The 17,448-nt window shown below is 31.7% G+C and overlaps 1 protein-coding gene across 1 annotated transcript; it reads right to left on the reverse strand.

The window, feature by feature from the left end:
- Positions 1 to 7,043: 7,043 nt before the first annotated feature.
- On the reverse strand, positions 7,044 to 9,608 carry LOC114753795 (receptor-like protein EIX1). Its single transcript, XM_028942511.1, has one exon. The coding sequence runs from the start codon at positions 9,606 to 9,608 to the stop codon at positions 7,044 to 7,046; it is 2,565 nt and encodes an 854-aa protein (XP_028798344.1).
- Between the last annotated feature and the right edge of the window lie 7,840 nt (positions 9,609 to 17,448).

Consider the following 17,448-nt stretch of genomic DNA (forward strand, 5'->3'; position numbering starts at 1 on the left):
GTTTCAGATATTTTATATATACTTTTTCGTGACAAGTAAGAAATTACTTTGGATCAATTGATCTATTTTTGTTTCCCAATTTTGTTGAAAAGGAAAACGAAAGAAAAGAGATTATCACTTACTTTTGAAAGAACCAGCAGCATCTTGATATGTTGATTACTGTGAGCACATAGATCTTGTAGAGATTATGCAGGAAGGTGAAGTAAGCATGCCTCCAAGTGGGAAAGAGAAGCAATGGGCCAAAGATGGCCCAAAATCCAGTAGCAAATCCCAAACCCACTTATGTAGAAGCCCTGGCTGAAAATTGAATCATCATCATCATCATGCTTCTCAATTGACGGACATCCATGGTGTGCCCTGCTTTCTGTTCATAATATGTTTTTTAACCAAACATTCTGTTCATGATATAATTATTGTATATGCTTTGATTTGATTTGATAATAATATTTCATGTTAATTAAAACCTTAATATCAGGGCTAAACAACTATACGAAAAGGGGAGGCATAGATTTGAAATATCCTCTATTCCTTCAATTGAATCACAGTTAACTAGACAAAATAAAAAATTAATGAAAAAATTGAAAACAGCCTCTAATATTTTTTATAAATAGGAAGACTCATATTAAGAAATCATCACTTATTTAAGGCAAACAAGGGAGTACCCATGATAAATTGATTTTTTTTTTACACGAAATAAATAGAGTGCAACTAAAGATGCCGCAAAGAAACTTAATAAATAATATAGTAGGACTATATTAAATTTGTAATTAATACTCTTATGTTTTCGATTCCTTACGGTTGGAAACCAAGACCGCCATAAAGTGTTCAGACTATTTGTCTATCCCCATGCATGATTCATCCATTTTTCGTACTTCTGTTGGTTCAGTCATTCTCGTGCGTAGCAGGATTGCTAATGCGAAACATTCTATATGTGATTGAGCACATCACGCCACAATTATATACCAATTCCTTCTTCATAGATATCTATTTAACTAATTTAATTAGATTAAAAAAAATTAAATAAATTAGTTAATTATAAAAAATACTCGTATGACATATTTTTTTTAAAATATCACAACTATTTTTTTTTTAATATCCTCCTCCAACTTAATCATGGTTGAGAGAGTATCCATAAGGATAATTTAAGAAAAATTAATAAATATAAGAAACATGTTTAATATTTAGGACTAAATTTAACTCACTAATTAGGTCATATATCAATAACCGAATGACTAATACCTAAACGTAATAGAAAAACCTAAGACTAAAAGTTATGAAGGAGTGTTTGGATGGAAACTAAATCATGATTTCAAAAGTAATTTTATGATATATAAAATAAGTACTCCTTTCGTTCTTATATACAAGATTCAAATAACTGAATCACATTTAACAAACTAGCAGTTAAAATATTTAAAAATAATAAGTAGGTCAAGAATCTATTTTTTTTCTTTTCAATTTTGCCCTTATTTATTAAGAGAGTAAATGAGAAAGACAATAAATAAAAAAAATGTTGAAAGAAAATATATGAAGATAATATTAATGGGAGAGAATGAGTACTAGATACAGTCAGCTAGGAGCAAATTAGGTAAAAAAAAAAGTAATAAATGCGCAAACAAACTAAAAAATGAAGTTTATATTTTAGACCAGAATCCTCTTCAAAAGTGAAGCTTATGGGCTTGGTTGGAAGGGCTTAAAAAATTCCTTATAAGTACGTTTCACATAAACTTAGACAAAACTCTTTTCAATGCATTCCATTAACCACGTGGGGGACCGACGTCGTTTATTTATGATGCCATGTCAATGCTTCTGTGTTATTTCTCGGATTCTTCAGATGTTAGTCAGTGAGCGTGCTAAAGAGGACTCACAGTAGGTTTTTATCTTATTTTCTCATTGAGTTTAAAGTCTAATTAACCTCAACTCCAACAAGTGAACACAACCAAAGTTAATATGTTAGCTCAGGTTTAGACTGTTCCAACACATGGTCACTCTTTAGAATTTGTCCAACATTATAGAACCTTCAATTTATAATAATTTCTTTCGTCAAAAATTAAACAGTATAGCATGTCTTAGGCGGCATGCATGTAGCATCCGTTTCTGAGATTGCTTTCTTTCACTCCCATAATTTCAAGCTTTCTAATTAATTGCAAGGCTTTAAATTCGAAAACTCTACCTTCAAAAGTCCTAGTAAAAAGATCTATAAGGATGCGTATTGCATAAGCGTTATTAATTCCAAGCCAGGCCGAAAGAGAAGCTGCACTCCAGGTTGCCGGTGAATTACGTAAGTGTGGATTCCCTCAAACCGACAGGGTTTACAAAATACCACCTCTGATCTTAATTACCTTGTTTATAGAGTTATAGTCTATAAACGTGGTATTATAATTAGAACTGAAAATAATATAATAAAAATTAATGATATATCGAGTAAATTATGGACATAGAAAACAAGTCAATAAGTTAATGATGATGTCTGTGGTGGCTTGTTTATCTTTTTGGCTAATGTTGGCTTATTATCGTTTGATTATGCATGTAGTAAGATAAGAGTTTTCTTTAATTGGGAGATTGTGTCTTATGGTAAACAAGAGGTATATATAATATCGCTGTCCAAATTTGAATACAAAGTGCATTCTCCGATTTAAAACAATTTTATGACTAGAATACAAGGCTTATACGTAGTTTATCAGTGGAAGTGACTGTGAAGATGAAGAGTACGATCATGAAAGTTCCTCGGTTGGACCATCAAATTTGGCAACCTCAATTTTTTTTTTTAATTCTGTTTGAGTCATTTTTTTGGGGACGATGTTGAGTCCAATTTTCTTTTAAAAAAGCACTAGAGCAAGCCCATAAAATTTGGGCTTCTAGCCCACTATTTTGGGCCTAGCTAATTTTTTTTGTGGGTGCTCCTGTGAATTTTCAGTGGAAATTCCGGTTAATCTGTGCAACATTCATGGGTCCTGTATCACGTATTACTTGATATTCGAATTCTCATTCCTCAACCTATTGAAGTCAAAGCGGGGGGAAACCAAAGGGGAAAAAAATCCTCAGCTTATTATCATTATTTTTTTTCTTGAAAAGATAAGCGAGAATGACGGTTAGATTTATAGAAACAAATTAATATCAGTTAAGTTGCAGACAGATTTTAATAAAATAAGTTTAAATATCGATTCAAATAATTGCAAAATTGAAGGATCTCACTAACAAATAAGACATTGATTTAAGTTTCAAATATAACTCTCAATCTATAATTGAAATTTTTTGTTTGCAATAGTATGAATATCTATATTTTCATTTTCAAGAAAAATTTATTAATGACCTGTCATTAATCCAAAATTTGATTAGTACCTGTCATTTTCATTCCACATACGCATGGATGAAAAGATAAAGTTTGCCAACTCTAACTGAGAATATCACAGTAGGGGACAAAGTTAAACAAGACGAGATTCTCAACAATAACCAATTAACATAAGCCACAGTACAGAAGCTTTATTTTGATGGTAGCTGACAGAAACCTATTCCACATGTATATTTGCTTCTGCTACAAGCTGCTTCCCTCGTCACGATCTTCCAGCTTCAAATGATGGATCGGGTTTCCCTCATCAACGATTCTTATTTAATTTCAAAGTAAATCAAAGGAGTTTTGGGATAGCCTTAACAATCTCAATTTTGTGAGATTCCCAGATGGCCCAAGTCTGTAACCTCACCTTCCAAAAAATTCCCAGAAACATCAAAACATGGCAACTCTAATAGATTTGCAATTGTTTTTGGTAGTGCCCCATTTAGTTGATTGTTCCTGAGTGTCAAGTATTGAAGGAAATTCATTATTTCCCCAGGTTCATATGGAATAGGACCCTCTAAGAGGTTTCCCCCGAGTTGAAAGCGTTTAAGGCTAGAGTTGAAATGGAACAACCAAGGAAATATTGTTGTTATAATCTAGACCCATTGTTTTTACAGAGTTTGAAGAATTCAACTGGGAATAGTGCACCATAAAAAGATCAATATCTGAAAGATCACAATTTTCAAGGGATAGAGGTTGTAGATTTGGTAGCTGACCAAGCATGTGCAACCAAATTTTGGATTCTCTCTGATTTGAGATATCATCTTGTTCAAGGTCAGTCAAAGAAAAAAAGAAAGAAATCTGTGAAATGTTATCAACATCAATTGGGAGATTGTCATTTTCACCAAGCTGAAGAGCTCTCTAATATTGAAAGATTACCAAGCTGGTCAGGAATTATGCCCCCTAGATAGTTATGATGCAAAGTGAGTCGCAGCAAGTTAGAAAGATTTTCCAATTGCCAAGGGTCTCTCCCATAAGGTAGTTTAATTGGAGATGAAGATTTTGTAGACTCGATAGTTCTCCTAATTGGTAAGAAATTTTCCCACCAGAGTAAGAATGCGTGGCTTGAAGCAGCTTTAATTTACGTGGCATGCTTCCTAATTTAGACTATTTGAATACATGGTCACTCTTTGGATATTGCTCCAACATCATGGGAACCTTCAATTTATAATCATTTCCTTCTTCACAAACAAAGCAGTATAGGCAGCGTGTTGTATGTGGCATGCTTCCTAATTACTAAAGCGAACCTCTTTCCCCAGCTAAAATTAATTTCAAGACTTGATAATATTCCAAAAATCTGCCTTCAAAAGCATATACCTGTGGACTCCCCTAAACTAGCGGGGTTTGCAAAATAAAATTAGTTATGACACAACGAGTAACCATGGATATGGAAACCCATTAATAAGTTAATGACGATGATCGCATGTACATGGAATAAGAGTACGTATTGTGAGGATCAATAATATTTGAGAGTTGAAGCGGATCGAGCCGTGTATTTTGGGGGCAGACTTAGCTTCAAGTCTATGGACGGGGATGAACGCGTGAGAAGACTTCATAGATCGGATTGACCCATGGAAATTTAAATTAATATTATTAATTTACTACATATATTAAATTAATAAAAACCCATCATATCAGATCGTTAATAATGTTAATAGAGTTACAAATATTGTTATAAGAGTTATTAATAAAGTTAAAAATGTTCAAAAGAATTTAGTTTAAAAACTTGAAAATTACATGATTAATTGTGAATATAGTTATGAGAATTGTTAATCATGTTATGAAAACTGAAAAAAATATCAAAAAATAGTTGCTGATCACTGGATCACCGTTGATTAGCAACCGACAATCACTTGAACTCTGGCTGGAACTCCGACCTGCTGGTAAGAGCAACTTGAAAGTATGAGAAAGAAAAAAAAAGAAAAAGGCGACATTATAAATTCACTTAATTTCAAAATTTTAAATTAGTCGATTTTGCAAGTTTAGATGACATTTAGATTTTACGAATTCAACTATCATTTTATTGAAGCTTTAAAAAAAAATCTAATATCAACTCATTCCTTTTTATTTTTCTTTTAAAGAAACCTGTTTCTATTCGAAATGTTAAATATTGCAAAGAAAATGGCTATTCAGGCCCAACACCCAAAAGGCCATTATCATGGCCCCGTTACTGAAGCCCAATACGGTGATGAATGTGAAAGTTTTCGTGCTGCCTGGGCTTCTCATGTTTGTCTGAAATGAAAATAAAAATGTAAAAAAGTTCCCAAACACCGTAAATTCGTTTCTTTATTTTAGTCACTTTTCGGTTTTTTCCCCTCAAAACCAAAAATTTCGATTCCATGAAAAGTATGGACATTTTTTTTCGGTCAGAGAAAAGTGTGGACATAATTTTTAGTTAAACATGATATTAATCAAGACTAGAATATTACCTGCCTTCAAAGATGCCTTTTCTCTTGCATAATTTTTTTTAAGAAAAAAATTATACAAGATTTCCCCCAGATGGACGAGGATTCAATAACAGATGAAGAAAATTTTTCCTTCGGTTGTTTGAGTAATTGTCATATTATCTATGGTTTCACCAGAAAATTGTCGGCAAATTAAAGAACTAATGATCAGAGCGCAGATAACACAGATGATTATAAAAATGCAATGATGGGAAAAACAATCTAGCTAAAGGATTCAATTTTGTGCAAACATGAAATATTAGAATGTTTAATTTAAATTTTAAATATCAGGAAGGTTTCATGCCATTGATGCAAAGTTTAGGAGAATTTTGTACATTTTAGCGTTTTATTTTTATCTAAATTTTTTAGCTTATGAAAATTCAGAGTTTCTTTTTATTGCAATTTTTCTTTTCACTTAAGGTGATTTATTGGTATTCATTATATGAAAGTTAGAAAAAGAATAAATGCAAGAATAAGATGTGATTTGGCAACTAATAAATTTTTATTCATTTTTTAAATATATAGTGTGAATGCGAAATTTTGATTAATAGTTTATAATAAAAGCTTATTTCTCATAACCTCAACAGGAAATTCTACTTTTTATTTGTAATTCTTGCCAAAAATCTTGTCATACTTTTCGAAGAAAACAATTATGACGTATTTTGGTTTCTATTTATTTATTTTATGGACTAAATATGGCCAGTGAAGGTTGAGTTTTGTATGTACCCGCAAAAAGACAGATTTCTTTCATGGTTAATTACGGCCAAAAAAAGCATTTAAAAAAAAAAAAGGTTCTGTATCAGTAATTTTCATTCAACACATTATAGATGAAACGATAAGTTAGACAAGTCTAATTGAGAATATTCCCAAGTAAGTAACAACAACGTTAAACTGGACAAAATAGACAAGAGTAATTAATTAACACAAGCACACATGACATGGATGCTTTATTTTGATGGTGGCTAACAGAAACCGATTCCACATATATTTGCTTCTGCTCCAAACTGCCTCTCATGATCTTCCAGCTTCCATTGATGAGGCTCCTCTCATCACCCTGCTTATAATCCATAGTATTTAAAACCAAGTCACCGTCAAAGTTTCATGAATGAATAATTAAATTGATCAGAGGAGTTCGAGACTCATCCAAATGGCTTCAGATATTTTATATATACTTTTTTGTGACAAGTAAGAAATTACTTTGGATCAATTAATCTATTTTTGTTTCCCAATTTTGTTGAAAAGGAAAATGCGATAAAGAAGATTATTACTTACTTTTTAAAGAACCTGCGGCATCTTGATATGTTGATAACTGTGAGCACAAAGATCTTGTCATATAGATTATGCATGAAGGTGAAGTAAGCATGCCTCCAAGTGGGAAAGAGAAGCAATGGGCCAAAGATGACCCAAAATCCAGTAGCAAATCCCAAACCCATACTTATGTAGAAGCCTTGGCTGAAAATTGAATCATCATCATGCTTCTCAACTGTAACCCCCTCTTTTGGTTTTCTTTTTTCATCAAGACAAAGCCTTTCAAGTGGACTCCCACAGAGATAGGGATTTCCCTCATACACAGATGCATCGAAGCCTTGGAGTTGAGTTCCTAACGGGATTTTTCCAGATAAATTATTATGGGATAAGTTCAAAACAGCAAGCCTATCAATTTGAGACAAACTTAAAGGGATTTTTCCAGACAAACGATTTGTTGATAAATCAAGAAAATCAAGGGCATGCAATTTTCCCAGCTCCCAAGGGATTTCACCACTCAAATTGTTATTTGATAAATCTAAAGAAACTAGTTCTGAGAGGCTCCCAATTTCTTCTGGAATCTTGTCGGATAGTTGATTTTCAGATAGGTCAATCAACCTCAGAAATCTTTTGTTGTCCTTGAATGACAATTCTTTCCCTTTCCATCTCACTGTGGGGTAAAAGTCATAGTCAATCATCTCAAAAGGGGAATTATTCTTAAAGACAAAGAATTGGTCAATGGCATCATAGATGCTAGGTTTATGAGTCATCATAATGAAGTTTTGGAGGCATTTGGGTATATCTGCAGACAAGTTATTCACTGAAAGATCTAAAACCTGAATGGTTGACAAATGACAAAGATGGGATAGCAAACTTCCATGAAAGTTGTTCTTTGTTAAGCTAAGAACTTGCAGCTTAGGAAAGTTAGATCCTGATATCCATGAAGGTATGGGTCCTGCCAATTCATTTCTCCCCACATCCAACATCACCAAGTCGATGCAATTCTTCAAGGGTGGGAGTTGGCCTGTGAAGTGATTGTTGCGTAAAATTAAGTGGCGCACCAAAAGTAAGGAACCCATAGAAGTTGGAATATTTCCAGAGAATTCGTTATTGCTAAAATCAATGATTCTTATCAAAGGTAAGCCATTCCAACAATCTGGAAGTTGTCCTTTGAAGTGATTGCCTGACATGTTCAAAAAGCTTAGACTTCTCTTGGCAGAGCAAAGAAAAGAGGCCATTGTTGCTGTGTCTGATATGCCGGCATCAGAAACATCAAGATAGGATATGTCATTTTGTGTTTGAAGCCATTTTGGAAAAGAAGGACCTAGCATGCAAGATTGCGTTGCCAATGATTGCAGTTGAAAATGAGGAATCCAACTATCATTGAATTTCAAAGTAAAGGAGTTCTGGGATAACTTTAACACTTCCAAATTTGTGAGATTCCCAAGGTGGCCCAAATTTGTAATCTCACCATCCAAAAAGTTCCCAGAAACATCAAAATGTTCCAATTCTAACAAATTTGTAATTGTTTTTGGTAATGTTCCATTTAAGTGATTGTTATCGAGTGCCAAGTGTTGAAGAGAATTCATTGTTTTCCCAAGATCATAAGGAATGGAACCCTCTAAGAGGTTTTCTCCAAGGTCCAGGTATGTAAGACTAGAGTTTAAACGGAACAACCAAGGAAATATGGATGATGTGAACTTATTGTGAGATAGATCAAGCTCAGCTAGGGAATAAGAAAAATTCAATACAGAGGGATGCTCAAAAAGAAGATCTCTATTTGAAAGACTACAATTTTTTAGAGATAGAAGTTGTAGATTTGGTAGCTGACCAACCATGTGCAACCAATTTTTGGATCTTTTTAGATTTGACACATCATCTAGTTGAAGGTCAGTCAAAGAAGAAAGGTGAGAAATCCATGGAATGTCATCAGCATCAATCAGGAGATTGTCATTTGAATTGAGAACAAGAATCTCTAATCTTGAAAGATTACTGAGTTGGTGAGGAATTAAGCCCCCTAAATGGTTATGATAGAGAGTAAGTTCCAGCAGGTTAGAAAGATTTCCCAATTGCCAAGGGATTTCACCTAGAAGGTAGTTAAACTGGAGATGAAGATTCTGTAGGCTTGAGAGTTCTCCTAATTGATAAGGAATTTTCCCACCAAAGTAAGCATACCTCAGATCAAGAGTTCTTAAATTGGTAAGAGAGCCAAGAAACTCTGGAATTGGATTTAGATGAAAATCATTCCAACTGAAATCCAAATAATTCAACTGTTGCAGTTCCATCAAAGAAGAACTAATCTGACCTCTCAAATGTTTATCATAATCATGAGCACGAAGATCCAGCTTCACAACATGGCCTGTTCGGTTGCTACAATGAATGCCCCACCAGTTGCAACAATCAGCGTCTCTATTTGGGCCCCACGAAGATAGGATGCCATACTCATCCACAAGCCCTTTCTTTAGCTCCAAAAGTGCTTCCCTTTCTCTTTCTATACAACTCTTGCTTCCATCAGTGTGCAGAATCCCTACCTGCAAAACCCACACCAAGAATATGGTTTGAAGCACTTTTAGACTGTTCCAATACATGATCACTCTCTCTCACAAAACTTGCCTTGCATCAAATGAATCAAAACTCGATTGTATATTAGTTTACTTCTCAGAAGGAAAATGAAGTATAAGCCTGAAAGACTTCATAATATAGTTGACTAGTTAACGCAGAATAATTCCTTGTCAGCAGAGCAATCAGTGAACATTACAGTATGAAAAGGAAAAGTAACAAAAAAAGGGTTGTTATGTGAAGAGAGTTGTCAGAAAATATATCAAAGAGACTATCACCGTGATGATTTTTTCGTTTTTTGGGTGACTAGTGTGATCACTTCTGCTTGACAGCGTTTCGTAAGGGATAACATATGCGTTGGCCCAATACAAGGTTGACGTGGACATCCATGATGGGCCCTGCTTTCTGTTCTACTTTTTTTTCCAACCAAATATTCTGTTCATGATATATTTATCGTATGTGGGCTGCCAATGGTATTTCATGTTAACTAAAGCCTTACTATGAGGGCGGTACAATTACACGAAAAGGGGACGCATGGATTTGAAATATCCTCCATTCCTTCAATTGAATCAAAGTTGACTAGACAAAAAAAAATTAATGAAAAAATTGAAAACAACTTCTAAATACTCCTCCAGTCCTTAATATAGGACTTAATTATTGAGTTAGTTTTTATCCTAAATATAATATCTATTTCTCATATTTATCAATTTTTTCTAAATTACCCCTATAGATATTCCCTTAACCATAATTAAGTAGAAGAGGAAGATGAGGTATTAAGAAAGATGATTATGGTATTTTAGAACAAACATGTCACATTTTTTATAATTAGCTAACTTACCTAACTTTCTTAATCTAATCAAATTAGTTAAATGGATATTATATTAAGGATTGGAGGAGTGTTTTTTATAAATAGAAAGACATCATATTAAAAAATCATTAGTTATTTAAGGCAACCGAGGGAGTACCCATCATAAATTGATTTTTTTTTAACATGAAATAAATAGAGTGTAACTAAAGATGCCGGAAAGAAACTTAATAAATACTCCCTTCGTCTCATTTTATAAACAACAACTTAATTTCCTTCTCGTCCCTAAATATAAGTAATATTTACAAGCTGTCTTAAATTTTTGTAGCAAATTTTCTATTTTGCCCTCATTAATTACTTATTTTAATACTCAAAATATTTATTATCTCATTTTCCAAATCATCATCTCTCTATCACATTCTCTCTCTTCCATAATTCTTTTTATTATAATAATTTTCTTATTCTTTCTCTTATACCCTCTCCTCCTATAAATAAGAACATTTTAGTGAAAGAATTTTTAATTTTTACATATTTATTATTTTTAACTAATATTTTAATCTACATGATAAATTTTAATATTGTTTATAATATGAGACGCACGGAGCGTAATACTAAGACCATATTAGGTTTGCAACTAATACTCTTATATTTTCGATACCTGACGGGCGGAAAGTGGAAACCAAGGCGGCCATAAAGTGTCCAGACTATTTGTCTATTCGCATGCATGATTCATCTATTTTTCGTACTTCTGTTGGTTTCAGTCATTATCGTGCGAAGGCCGGATTACTAATGCGAAACATTATATACGTGATTGGGCACGTCACGCCACAACTTTATATACCAATTTCTTTTTTTTTTTTGGCCAAATATACCAATTTCTTATTAATACATACCTATTGCAAATTACATAATACTCCTCTGATCTTTAAATCTATTTAACTAATTAAATTAAATTTAAAAAGTTAAGTAAATTATTTAATTATAAAAATACTCATATGACATATTTTTTTTAAATACTATAATTATTTTTCTTAATATCCTTTCTCCACTTAATTATGGTTAAGAAAATATTCATAAAGATCATTTAAAAAATTAATAAATATAAAAAATATATTTAATATTTAAGACTAAATTTAACTCACTAATTAGGTCATATATTAATGAACAAAGGAGTAATACTTCAACGTAGTAGGAAAACCTAAGACTAAAAGTTATGAAAGGAGTGTTTGGATAGAAATCAAATCATGATTTTAAAAGTAATTTTACGATATACAAAATAAATACTCCTTTCATTCTTATATATAAAATTCAAATAACTAATTCATATTTAACGAACTAGCAGTTAAAATAAGTTAAAAATAATAAATATGTTAGGAATTTTTTTAAAATTTGCCCTTATTTATTAAGAGAGTAAATGAGAGAGACAATAAATAAAAAAAATGTTGAAAGAGAATATACAAAGGTAATATTAATGAGAGAGAATGATCGAGTACTAAATACAGTCAACTAAGAACAAATTAAAAAAAAAAGTAATAAATACTCAAACAAACTAAAAAATAAAATTTATTTTAGACTAGGCTCCTCTTCAAAAGTAAAACTTATATATCGGAGTGGAAGGAGTATATAAAAACGGTTTTGTCTCGGTTTAAATAATTAAACATTCTTGTGTTCAATATATTCAATGAACCACGTGGGGGATCGACGTTGTTTATTCATGATGCTATGTCAATGCTTCTTTGTTATTTCTCGGATTCTTCAGATGTAAGTCAGTGAGCGTGTTAAAGAGAACTAAGAGCAGGTTTTTATCTTATTTTCTCATTCAGTTTAAAGTCTAATTAATCTCAACTCCAATAAGTGAACACCACCAAAGTTAATATGTTACCTCAGACTTAGACTGTTCCAACACGTGGTCACTCCTTAGGATTTGTCCAACATTATGGAATCTTCAATTTATAATCATTTCTTTTGTCAAAAAGTAAACAGTATAGCGTGTTTTAGGCGGCATGCATGTACAATCCTTTTCATAGATTTCTTTCTTTCACTCCCGTAGTTTCAAGCTTTCTAATTAGTTGCAAGACTTCATATTCCGAAAGTCTACCTTCCAAAGTCACAGTGAAATGATTTTTTTCAAAGCCACTGGACCCATACGAAGATATATGCGGATGCGTATTGCGGAAGCGTTATTAATTTCCAAAGCCAGACTGAAAGGGACGCTGCGCTCCAGGCTGCCGGTGAATTACGTAAGCGTGGATTCCGTCAAACCGACGGGGTTTGCAAAATATAACAGAAACTAATGATACTCTTCCAGTTTTTAATATAAGACTCCTTTAACTAATTTAATTAGATTAAAGAAGTTAGTTAATTAGAAAAAATATGGTACATTTTTTCTAAAACACTGTGATCATATTTCTTAATACCTCATCTTTTTCTTTTATTTGATTATGGTTGAGAGAGTATCTATAGGGGTAATTTAGAAAAAATTGATAAATATAAAAAATAAATCTTATATTTAAGATCAAAATTAACTCAACAGGTACTATATTAAAGAATGGAATATATCGAGTAAATCATGGATATAGAAAACAAGTCAACAAGTTCATGATGATGTCCAAGGTGGCTTGTTTATCTTTTTGGCTAACGTTGGCTTATTATCGTTTGATTATGCATGCAATAAGATAGAGTTTTTTTTTTTTTAATATTAGGGAGATTATATATTATGGTAAACAAGAGGTATATACTCTTCCAATCCTTAATATATGATCTAATTATTAAGTTGATTTTGATCCTAAATATAATACCTATTTCTCATATTTATTAATTTTTTCTAAATTACCCCTATAGATATTCCTTCAATTATTATAATTAAGTAAAAGAGGGAGGAAAGACATTAAGAAAGATGATTATAGTGTTTTAGAAAAAACATGTCATATTTTTTATAATTAAATACTTTACCTAAATTTTTTAATCTAATTAAATTAATTAAATAAGTCTTATATTAAGGATAAAAAATATAATATTACTGTCCAAATTTAGACACAAAGTGCATTCACCGATTTAAAAGAATTTTATGATTAGAATAAAAAGTTTGTGCGTAGTTTGTCAGTAGAAGTGACAGTGAAGATGAAGAGCACGATCATGAAAGTTCCTCGGTTAGACCGTCAAAATTGGGAACCTCCAATTTTTATTTTTATTTTTTGGATTCGGTGTTGAGTCAATTTTTTTTTGGTACAGTGTTTGTTTGAAAAAGGCATAAGCTGGAGAGTGGAAATGGGTCTACAGCGAGCCGATAAAATTTGGGCTGCTAGCCCACACCATTAATTTTGGGCCCAATTACTGTTCTTTTGGGGGTGCCCTCGTCAATTTTCAGTTGAAATTCCGTTTAATCTGCACAACATTCATGGGGCCTGTATTGCGTATATATTACGTGATTAGAATCCTCATTCCCCAACCTATTGAAGTCAAAAACAGGGGAAAACCAAAGGGAAAAAAATCCTCAACTTATTATCGTTATTTTTTTTCCTGAAAACATGCGCGAGAACGACAGTTAGATTTATAGGAACAAATTAATACTACTTCCGATTCTTAATATAAGATCTCATTGTGATTTTTATTTTAGTCCTAGATATAAGACCACAATCTACTTTATCTCTCATATTTATTTATTTTTTCCCAATATAATAATAATAGTTCTAGCTAATAAATTTAATTAGTAAGGATATTTTAAGAAAGACAGTACCTCTTTATTATAAATAACTAACTTAAGTTATTTTTTTAATATACTCAAATTAGTTAACTAACTCTTATATTTAGGAGTCGAGGTAGTATCAGTAAAGTTTCAGATATATTTTAATAAAAATAAGTTTAAATATCGATTCTAATAATTGTAAAATTGAAGGATCTTCCTAACAAATAAGACATTGATTTAAGTTTCAAATATAACTCTCAATCTATAATGAAATTTTTTTGTTTGCAATAGTATGAATATATATTTGCATTTTCAAGAAAAATTTATTAATGACCTAACCATGTCATTAATCCAACATTTGATTTTAGTACCTGTTATTTTCGTTCCACACATATATGGATGAAAAGATTAAGGGGCTATTTGGATGAAACCAAACCATGGTTTGGAGCATAACTTCTGAAGAATAGATTCTGGAGAAAATAGATTTTGTGAAAAAATAATTCTCAGAAGTGAAAGTGTTTGGATAGTTGTTATCATAAGCACTTTTTATATATACAAATTACTAAAAAAAGTATAAGTTAATATGAAATTACATAAAAGATAGATTTTATGATTTATTTTAATTTGAAGGAATAAATTATTAATAATATATTTTTTACCAACATAATTAATAATACATAGATAATATAATTAATAAATAATTAATATGTGTATATATTTATAAGATATAAGATTAAATATGTTTATAAAAAAAATAATTGAGAGATGTTAAAGTCATATTATTGTTGAGATTTACTCTAACACATAATCATATTCTCCAATTTGAGTTAGAAGCAGAATGAATTTACTTCTTTTGAGACCATGGTTTTGAGCTCCAAACCATGGTTTGTCAATTTCTTTCCCTATTTGGCAAGTTTGGAACCAAAACTATGGTTTGGGTTCCAAAACCATGGTTTTGAAGGTTGGCCTTTGACAAGTCTAACTAAGAATATCACAGTAGGGAACAAAATTAAACAAGATGAGATTCTCAACAATAACTAATTAACATAAGCACACAGTACGGAAGCTTTATTTTGATGGCAGCTAACAGAAACCCATTCCACATGTATATTTGCTTCTACTACAAATTGCTTTTCTCATCACGATCTTTCAGCTTCAAATGATCAATCGGGCTCCTCTCATCAACGATTCTCATTGATTTTAAGCAATCCCAACAATCTGGAAGTTATCCTTTAAGTGATTGATGTTGGCAATACCTGCAAAATAACAAAGTATAGTTTGAGTCGTATCCAAAGACACTATTCTTAAGAGATATAGCTTGTAGATTCGATAGTTTACCAAACATGTGCAACCAAATTTTGGATTCTCTTTGATTTGAAACGTCATTTTGTTCAAGGTTAGTCAAAGAAGAAAGGAAAGAAATCCATAAAATGTTATCAAGGTCAATTAGAGATTGTCATTTTCACAAGCTGAAGAGCCTCTATTCTTGAAAGATTATCAAGTTGGTGAGGAATTATGCCCTCTAGGCGGTTATGATGCAAAGAGAGTTGTAGCAAGTTAGAAAAATTTCCCCATTACCAAGGAATATAATTTCTCCTTCAAGGTAGTTCAATTGGAGATGATGATTCTGTAGGCTCCACAATTCTTCTAATTGATAAGGATTTTCCCACCAAAGTAAGCATGCGGGGCTTGAATCAGCTTTAATTTATATGTGGCATGCTTCCTACTCCTAATTTAGACTATTTGAATACATGGTCACTCTTGGGATATTACTCCAACATTATGGGAACCTTCAATTTATAATCATTTCTTTCTTCACAAACAAAGCAGTATTTGCAGCGTGTTGTATGTGGCATGCTTCCCAACTACTAAAACGAGCCTCTTTCCGCCGCTAAAAGTAATTGCAAGATTTGATATCTTCCAGAAGTCTGCCTTCAATAGTGTTATTAATTCAATACATATTTTTAAATTAATAAAAACCCAATCATATAAAGTGGTTAATAATGTTAATAGAGTTGTAAATATCGTTGTAAGAGTTATTGATAACGTTAAAATTGTTCAAAAAAATTCTAATTTAAAAACTTGAAAAATACATGATTAATGGTGTTAATGAAGTTGTGAATATAGTTCTAAGAGTTATTAATCACGTTATAAAAATTAAAAAAAGTCTCAAAAAATAGTTGTCGATCACTGGATCACCGTTGATCAGTAACCAGCAGTCACTTCAACTTTGGCACCAAACGTTGGAGCTCCGACTTGCTGGTAAGGGTGACTTGAAGGTATGAAAAAGAAAAAAATAAAAGACAATATTGTAAATTCACTTAATTTCAAAATTTCAAATTAGTCGATTTTGCAATTTTAGATGAAATTTGGGTTTTATGAATTTAACTATCATTTTTCTTAGAACTTTAAAAAAAAATATATAAATTCATTATTTTATTTTTTTTAAAAAAAACCAGTTCCTACTCGAAATGTCAAATATTGCAAAGAAAATGGCTATTCAGGCCCAACAACCCAAAAGGCCATTCTCATGGGCCCATTATGGAAGCCCAATATGGTGATGAATAAAGTTACGTACTGCTTGGGCTTCTCATATTCAACAACTCATGCCTGTCAATGGAAATAAAAAATTAAAAACATTTCCCAAACACTGAAAATTCGTTTCGTTATTTTAGTAACTTTTGTTTTTTTCCTCAAAACCAAAAATTTTGATTCCATGAAAGTATGGACATTTTTTTTTTGTCAGAGAAAAGTATGGACATAATTTTTCAGTAAAACATGATATTAATCAAGACTAGAATAGTACCTGCCTTCAAAGATGCCTTTTCTCTTCCATAATTTTTTTAAGAAAAAAAATTATACAAAATTTTCCCCCGGATGGATGAGGATTCAAGAAAAGATGAAGAAAATTGTTGGGAAATGACTATATCCTTTGGTTGTTTGAGTAAGTGTCCATATTGCCTATGGTTTCACCAGAAAATTGTCGGCAAATTAAAGAACTAATGGTCAGAGCGCAGATACGCAGATGATTATAAAAATGCGATCATGGGAAAAAACTCTTTAGCTAAAGGATTCAATTTGTGCAAACATGAAAGTTAGAATGTTTGATTTAAATTTTAATTGTCAGGAAGTTTTCAGGCCATTGATGCAAAGTTTAGGAGAATTTTGTACATTTTAGCGTTTTATTTTTATCTAAATTTTTTAGCTTATGAAATTCAGAGTTTCTTTTGGTTGCAATTTCTTTTCCACTTAAGGTGATTTTATTGGTATCCATTTTATGAAAAGTAGAAAAGGAATAAATGCAAGTATAAGATTGATTTGGCAACTAATAAATTTTTATTCATTTTTTAAATATATAATGTGAATGCGAAAATTTGAT

The sequence above is a fragment of the Neltuma alba genome, unplaced genomic scaffold (genome assembly GCF_004799145.2).
Source record: "Neltuma alba isolate B1F8T4 unplaced genomic scaffold, ASM479914v2 tig00008147_pilon, whole genome shotgun sequence".
NCBI lineage: Eukaryota > Viridiplantae > Streptophyta > Magnoliopsida > Fabales > Fabaceae > Neltuma > Neltuma alba.

Bases quoted from the DNA above. Each gene is read 5' to 3' on its own strand.
- LOC114753795 (XM_028942511.1), bottom strand. From the start codon at position 9,608: ATGTATTGGAACAGTCTAAAAGTGCTTCAAACCATATTCTTGGTGTGG.